This window comes from Diorhabda sublineata, chromosome 11, assembly GCF_026230105.1.
Source record: "Diorhabda sublineata isolate icDioSubl1.1 chromosome 11, icDioSubl1.1, whole genome shotgun sequence".
Taxonomy (NCBI): domain Eukaryota; kingdom Metazoa; phylum Arthropoda; class Insecta; order Coleoptera; family Chrysomelidae; genus Diorhabda; species Diorhabda sublineata.
Window position 1 is genome coordinate 14,326,497 of NC_079484.1, and position 8,888 is coordinate 14,335,384.

At 37.7% G+C, this 8,888-nt stretch overlaps 1 protein-coding gene across 1 annotated transcript; it reads left to right on the forward strand.

Annotated features, from left to right (window-relative positions):
• Positions 1-668: 668 nt before the first annotated feature.
• LOC130450120 (uncharacterized) lies at positions 669-1,753 on the forward strand. The gene is made up of 2 exons (XM_056788324.1): positions 669-931; positions 990-1,753. Exons 1-2 carry the CDS (start codon positions 841-843, stop codon positions 1,658-1,660), a joined length of 762 nt encoding a protein of 253 aa, XP_056644302.1. The 5' UTR covers positions 669-840; the 3' UTR covers positions 1,661-1,753.
• Positions 1,754-8,888: the final 7,135 nt, after the last annotated feature.

Consider the following 8,888-nt stretch of genomic DNA (forward strand, 5'->3'; position numbering starts at 1 on the left):
TCGATCTGGCAAGTTCGGACACTTTTTTCTTGCGCAATGCATTAGCAACCTTATCGTCAGACATTTTGGTATGGACTAAAGATGCAGCTTACAATTTTATATATTTATCGAATCCTTTGCGATACCTACCACCATTAAGGGTAAAATCCTTCATAATTACCAAAGTACCATAGCGATCACACCAACACTTTGAACACACATTTTTGAATGTGTCAAACGTCATGTCTGGAGATACGTGTTCGTCGAATATATGTTTCAAGTTCACCTCATCCTGCTTGAATAACACAATAACATTACAATTGTCGCGAATAAGCTGTTTCGGTATTTTTGAGTATGTTTGACAAAGATATGCAGCATCAATATCTTTATGTCTACACATGGAGTAGTATTCACGAATTTTCTGCTGACCGTCACAGGCTACGTCATCGAATAAAAAGATGGAATTTGGTCGAGCTTTCTCTGGACTAATTATTTCCTCATTGTCTTTAAATGGGAAATACCCAACACCCTTGACTTGCGCTATAACTTCTTGTAGCAATTGAAACTTTGCTTGAAATAACGATTTTGAATAGACATAAACATTTTTGAATTTCGCGCCATTTGGATTGAATAGGAGCGCCAGCACGGCATTCGTCTTACCACACCCACTGGGGCCACATATAATGGCACGGAAAGAATTTGGCAACAATTTACCATGTTTGCCAACAGTTGGTGTTGAGGTGAAATCCAGATTTTCAATGGGTATAGTCTGCTCTTGTTGAATTATTTTCTTTGTGTGTGTCGTTTATCGTAGAACTACTCTTTAAATATAGGTGTCACCAATTAAGCGTGTCAGTCTTAATGTTGGTGTTTGAAGGAGAGGGTATTTTGAATTCTCTCATCAATAAACTACCTATTGAACTTCACTTACCTAGCTATCAGTACTGTGGACGTAAGTAAACCACCGCTAAGACTATTTTTTCCGAAAAAATTAATTGTTTTTTTTTTAGCTGGTACAAAATTGGAAAAACGTCTTGATCGTGGAGATCCGGGCATCAACCCCTTGGACGCTGCTTGTAAACAACACGATATTTCTTACTGGAAGAATAAGTCTCTCGAAGAACGACACAAAGCCGATCAGATACTTGAAGATAAAGCTTGGGCACGCGTCAAATCAAAAGACGCTTCAATGGGAGAGAAAGCTGCTGCATTACTTGTAACAGGCGGAATGAAGGTGAAAAGAAAGCTGGGAATGGGTTGTCGTCGTCGTCGCAAACGTCGTTCCTTGCATCGAGATGTTATTCTGAAAGTGGGAAAGTCATTGAAGAGAGGAACATCTTTGAAAGACACCGCAACGTTTGCCTTACGAGCAGCCAAAGCACTTATTAATGAATTTGGTGGCAAAAAAGAAGTCGAGGTTCCTCGAGTAATACCTGTAGCGAAATCCGGAGGTTTCCTACCACTTATTCCTTTGTTTGCCGGTCTTTCGGCACTTGGAGCTTTGTCAGGTGGTGCTGCTGGGATTGCAAAAACCGTCATTGATGCTAAGCATGCGCAAAAGAAATTGGAGGAAGATGTACGTCATAATAAGGCTATGGAACGTATAGGATCTGGCCTATACTTGAAAAAGTATTCAAAAGGTGGATTTGGATTGTATTTAAAAAAACAAAAAAAAAACTAATAAAGCTACCCAATCACGCACTATCTGACTTTGACATTGCGCATTATGCAAAATTACTTAAAATACCACATTTTCGAGGAGTTTTCATGCGAGACACCCTCCCCAAAGGCGGTCCTCAAAGACAAGAATGCGCAGTGGTTAATTTAGATGTTTCTAAGAATAGTGGGAGTCATCAGCCAGATGCCAAACTTGACACGGTTTTATAGACACGATTTTTTCTTTTCGTTATTATTACTATTTCATACAACTTTTATATGTTACACCTCGAACAGTTTCTATTCTCATAAAACTTTAAACTAACCTAACCTAACGTAACCTATCCAATCCTAACCTAACCTAACCTTTTTTTTAGTGTGGATGGGCAAATCTTCATAATAACAATCAGAAAGTGTCCCAGATGTGCATCGCTTCACACAACCTAACCTAACATACATCTATCTCTTTATTTTTGGACAAGTACCTATATCGAGCGGCAATCTAATTTCATAATACTTTTTTTCCCTTTGTATTACTATTTTCATACAACTTTTATATGTTGCACCCCGAACGGCTTCTACATACAGAACACCCCCATTCAATTTTCACAATTGATCTTTTTCGACAATTTCATACATCGAGCGAACATCTAATTTCATAATACTTTGGTTTTCATAATTCTAACTATTTGCATACAACTTTCATATAACACACCTCGGACGGCTTCTACATACAAAACATCTCCATTCAATTTTCGCAATTCATCTTTTTCGACAAGTTCTTATATCCTACCGGCCAGAAGACAAACTAAACATGGTTTTATAGACACTAACGCCCTCTGCCGGCCAGACGCCAAACTTAACACGGTTTTATAGACACTATCGCCCCCTGCCAGCCAGACGCCAAACTTATCACGGTTTTATAGACACTAGCGCCCTCTGCCGGCCAGTCGCCAAACTTGACACGGTTTTATAGACACGATTTTTTTTTCGTTATTATTACTATTTCATACAACTTTTATATGTTACACCTCGAACAGTTTCTATTCTCATAAAACTTTAAACTAACCTAACCTAACCTAACCTAACCTAACCTAAACTAACCTAACCTATCCTAACCTAACCTAACCTAACCTGTCCTATCCTATCCTAACCTAACCTAACCTAATCTAACCTAACCTTTTTTTTAGTGTGGATGGGCAAATCTCCATAATACCAATTAGAAAGTGTCCCAGATGTGCATCGCTTCACACAACCTAACCTAACATACATCTATCTCTTTATTTTTGGACAAGTACCTATATCGAGCGGCAATCTAATTTCATAATACTTTTTTCCCTTTATATTACTATTTTCATACAACTTTTATATAACACACCTCGGACGGCTTCTACATACAGAACATCTCCATTCAATTTTCGCAATTCAACTTTTTCGACAAGTTCTTATATAATACCGGCCAGAATACAAACTAAACACGGTTTTATAGACACTAGCGCCCTCCGCTGGCCAAACGCCAAACTTGACACGGTTTTATAGACACTAGCGCCCTCTGCCGGCCAGACGCCAAACTTGACACGGTTCTATAGACACTAGCGCCCTCTGCCGGCCAAACGCCAAACTTAACACGGTTTTATATACACTAGCGCCCTCTGCCGGCCAGACGCCAAACTTGACACGGTTTTATAGACACGATTTTTTTTCTCGTTATTATTACTATTTCATACAACTTTTATATGTTACACCTCGAACAGTTTCTATTCTCATAAAACTTTAAACTAACCTAACCTAACCTAACCTAACCTAACCTATCCTAACCTAACCTAACCTAACCTATCCTATTCTAACCTAACCTAACCTAACCTAACCTTTTTTTTAGTGTGGATGGGCAAATCTTATAATACCAATCAGAAAGTGTTCCAGATGTGCATCGCTTCACACAACCTAACTTAACATACATCTATCTCTTTATTTTTGGACAAGTACCTATATCGAGCGGCAATCTAATTTCATAATACTTTTTTCCCTTTGTATTACTATTTCCATACAACTTTTATATAACACACCTCGGACGGCTTCTACATACAAAACATCTCCATTCAATTTTCGCAATTCATCTTTTTCGACAAGTTCTTATATCCTACCGGCTAGAAGACAAACTAAACACGGTTTTATAGACACTAGCGCCCTCTGCCGGCCAAACGCCAAACTTAACACGGTTTTATAGACACTAGCGCCCTCTGCCGGCCAAACGCCAAACTTAACACGGTTTTATAGACACTAGCGCCCTCTGCCGGCCAGACGCCAAACTTAACACGGTTTTATAGACACTAGTGCCCCCTGCCGGCCAGACGCCAAACTTTACACGGTTTTATAGTCACTAGCGCCCTCTGCCGGCCAGACGCCAAACTTGACACGGTTTTATAGACACTAGCGCCCTCTGCCGGCCAAACGCCAAACTTAACACGGTTTTATAGACACTAGCGCCCTCTGCCGGCCAAGCGCCAAACTTAACACGGTTTTATAGACACTAGCGCCCTCTGCCGGTCAGACGCCAAACTTGACACGGTTTTATAGACACTAGCGCCCTCTGCCGGCCAGATGCCAAACTTGACACGGTTTTATAGACACGATTTTTTTTTTTTCGTTATTATTACTATTTCATACAACAGTAGATGAACAACGTATGCACGACTACAGAAATAGGGAAAACCGTGTGTTAGAGAGAGAGCAGCGAGACAATGTGTAAGAGAGAGTGAGAGAGACTTCGTTTTTGCGCATGCGTAAAGTTTGGTTGCGATGAGCGGGAGCGCTGATATACCAGGTCGGTTAAAAGTCTTTGGGTTTTAAAAAATTATATATATCATTATTATTCGCTAATCTTGTAACATAAAAGTATAACGTATAAATAAAAAGAGATTTTTGTCAATGTAAGGTATCACACACGTAATCGAGACAGATTCGTTGCGATGATAACAGCGGGAGCGCTAATCTTGTAATATAAAAAAATCTGCGGTAAACTGATAGCGTCTTATTACTGAAATACAGTTAAAAGTAACGTATACGGGGTGACTTAAAAGTAACATAAAAAAAAACAACAATAACAATAATAATTATTTATTTAAATCATTGATAACTTTAACTTTATAAAAGTATACAAATTCTCTAAGAGCATTGTGTAACATATCGTTTGGTGTAATAGAACAAAATGCGTATAAAATTTGTAAAGGACTTTTCGGAGAAGGTATTTTTTTACAGAAATCCAAAACATTATAATAATATTCACAAAAATTCAAATTTTCTAACACAGATATACGTTGTATAATTATATTATTTAATTCTAAAATTTGCGATACTTCTTCTTCATCCATGTAATACTCAACACCATGTTTCTTGACTAAAATTACCTTACTGTCATCGTAATTCAATGGGGTGATGGTACAGTAATCTCCACATGGTAATGAATCAGGTTTAAACTCGTCTCCGGTATGAAGAAAGATCTGTTGTGACATAATTGAGATAAAGGTATTCCATTCATAAGTACTGAAAGATATTTTGCTGAACTTAAGATGTTGAGATAAGATAACAGCAGGTGTGAATGATCTTGCAGGACTTATTCCACATTTTACTTCATACCCCGAAATTGGATACTGTGTTGAAAGCAGGTAAATGTTTTTAGACTTGGCAGCAGTCTCATAGTTTTCCAATATTTTATCTAACTCTGAACTGTAGTTACTCGAATCAGATTCGATGTCGACAATACCACTATCTTGGGAACTCATGTTGCTAAAACTGAGTTTGATATCCAAAGCTCACTCCAATTTATAGAGAGCTCTTTCAAGGTTTTTTTTAGCGCGGCGAACCGGGGGGGAAAAATCTATACAATATCAATATTTTCTATCCAACTGTTGTGTTTGCTATCCAAACCAAGCCACTTGACGTACATTTTGTTACCCTTTCTTCTGAGCACCTTTTCAACTAAGTAAATGTCTGGATTCGATGTTTTCTGTAGTTCTTCATGATAGAAGCAGCCGCTGATTGGTGTACCTTGCATGTCTTCAAGTAAATACGTAGCAGGATTGGTAATTTTAACTTTGGTGATTTTGAATAGTTCTGTAGTCCAATTGGGTGTATATCCTTTTTCAAAGACATGCTTTGCCTTGGATATGCGCACAATGTCGCCAACTTTAAATTTATGTGGACCGGCTATCTTTAAATGACTATAGGTGTTATTCAAAATAGATTTTTCGTTGGATTTGTTGACTTGAGAAGGTTTATATTTTGATGTGGAATGTTTTGTATTGTTATAGTTTTGACTTATTTCAGGCAGAATATCAATCCATTTGTAGGTGCCATTTAAACTGAAATACTTGTAGAGTTTCGATTTTAGCGTTCTTATAACTCGCTCTGCCATAGAGGCTTTCATTGTACTAAATACGCTATAATGATTTATGTTGTGTTTTCTCATTAAATTTTGAAATTTGCTGTTGTAAAATTCCTTTCCCTGATCAGATTGCAGATTTTTTGGTATTCGTCTAGTGTGAGCGAGAATGTCCGAGAATGCCCGAGTAATCTCCTCTCCGGTCTTCGTTTTTAGTGGACGTGTCCACACAAACTTTGAAAAACAATCAATGACGACCAGTATCATTTTATGATTCCTATTTTGTGTTGCAAAATTCCTCATCTCCGCAAGATCCATTTGCCAAAGATCGTCAAGACCCTTAATAATAGTGCGTCTCCGAGGAAATTTTTTCCGTATCGGTTTGTGGAGTTCGTTTACAAGATGAATTTTTTCTTTAGAATACATATTATGACGTACTACCAGCTAGCTTCAGCTCCAGACTGTTAATGCGGTTAACGATATTCGTATTCATAACCTTAATATTGTTTACAATGCCCGAAACGTTAGTTTTCATATCAGAGACGGATCTGGTATTTTCTGTAATTTCTTTTTGTAACTCACGTATGCTCTCAACACACATGTTAATAGAAGCAGTGAATTCTTTTCGAATAAATATTTTGGCTGCAACAATTGACGCGTCAACGTATTTCTTCGTAGCCATATCCCTAGCTGCTACAGGGGGATTTCGCGAAATAAATGTATCAATTTCGTTAGTTTTATTTTGTAAGTTAGTGATGTGCGCCTCTAATATAGGGATTTTCGTCTTATGAAGCTCATTTCTCATTTCGTTCAATCCTACAGCTAAATCCTTTATATCACGGTCTTGTTGCTGCAGCATCACACCATGTGCTTGAATTAATGGCGAGTTGATAGCACGTAGGTCATTCAACTGCACATCAACATATTTTTTTGTTGCAGCATCACTATTTGTTGTCGGTTCCTCAACATTACAAATTTTCACATTTTCAATATCAATATTACCTTCCTGTGTATGAGGAAACGTAATTTTCACTGGTAAACGTGCATAGGACGTTTGATGTCTATGTCCGAATTTATCGACTGGCATAATTAAAATGAACAAGTTTCAACTTGTATTATTCTATTATATCAGCCTCCTTGAGTTCATTGATAATTGCTACTATTTCGTTGTCGTGTGACGTATTACCTGCCTCTTTTGAAGCAATCAACAACTTCAAACGTTCCACCAATTCATTCGCATCATCCCAATAAATATACTCCATAGGTTTATCATTATATCTTGAACGATCGATGCCTTTTCCTTTTGCTGAAGGAATCGATTTTAGACGAGTCAATACCTGCGACGATCTATTCGTCGTCGTTAGAGATTTTGTTTTGAATAAAGGTTTTATGATGTAGTGATATTTTTCAGTACTCGACCCCTTAAGACGATCTAACGTGTCTAAATGAACTTCAGTTGTTGTCAAAAGATTTTTATAGTTCTGTAAATCTTGATCATTGTAACTGGGGTCTCGGTAAAATAGAAGCTCATACAAGCCTGGTGTTCCAATTACATATCTTCCTCCTTTGTTTTTCTCAGGTAGTATGTTTATATTACCGGTTTTTCCATCAAATGCAATTCGGCGTTTGCCTAATGACCAACCGATTTCATCGTTGTATATCGGACCATAATTTTTATCAATTTTATCATCTTTTTGGAAGTAATCTTCAATGAACTGATGACTGATGGCTGGATATTGGTCCAAATAGTCTGCGATAGCTTCCTGGGAAATTTCGGGGCGCATCTCTTCTGGAGATTCAGAACGTGTAATATTTCCGAATTCATCGGTTTCGGCCACCGGTTCCGTTTCGAGAAAAGGTGTAAACACATCATCAGGTGGTTCTTCCATCTTTATTTCCTCTATTGGATTTAAATTTGTAATCGTTTTTTGTAATGTCTTTGAGGATTGCACAATTTCTTCAAGTGGTTTAGATATCGGCTTGAATAGTTTATTAATAGACTCATCTTGCTCTGATTTACCTAATTTCAACGACAAGTATTTTTTGCGAATCGATCTGGCAAGTTCGGACACTTTTTTCTTGCGCAATGCATTAGCAACCTTATCGTCAGACATTTTGGTATGGACTAAAGATGCAGCTTACAATTTTATATATTTATCGAATCCTTTGCGATACCTACCACCATTAAGGGTAAAATCCTTCATAATTACCAAAGTACCATAGCGATCACACCAACACTTTGAACACACATTTTTGAATGTGTCAAACGTCATGTCTGGAGATACGTGTTCGTCGAATATATGTTTCAAGTTCACCTCATCCTGCTTGAATAACACAATAACATTACAATTGTCGCGAATAAGCTGTTTCGGTATTTTTGAGTATGTTTGACAAAGATATGCAGCATCAATATCTTTATGTCTACACATGGAGTAGTATTCACGAATTTTCTGCTGACCGTCACAGGCTACGTCATCGAATAAAAAGATGGAATTTGGTCGAGCTTTCTCTGGACTAATTATTTCCTCATTGTCTTTAAATGGAAAATACCCAACACCCTTGACTTGCGCTATAACTTCTTGTAGCAATTGAAACTTTGCTTGAAATAACGATTTTGAATAGACATAAACATTTTTGAATTTCGCGCCATTTGGATTGAATAGGAGCGCCAGCACGGCATTCGTCTTACCACACCCACTGGGGCCACATATAATGGCACGGAAAGAATTTGGCAACAATTTACCATGTTTGCCAACAGTTGGTGTTGAGGTGAAATCCAGATTTTCAATGGGTATAGTCTGCTCTTGTTGAATTATTTTCTTTGTGTGTGTCGTTTATCGTAGAACTACTCTTTAAATATAGGTGTCACCAA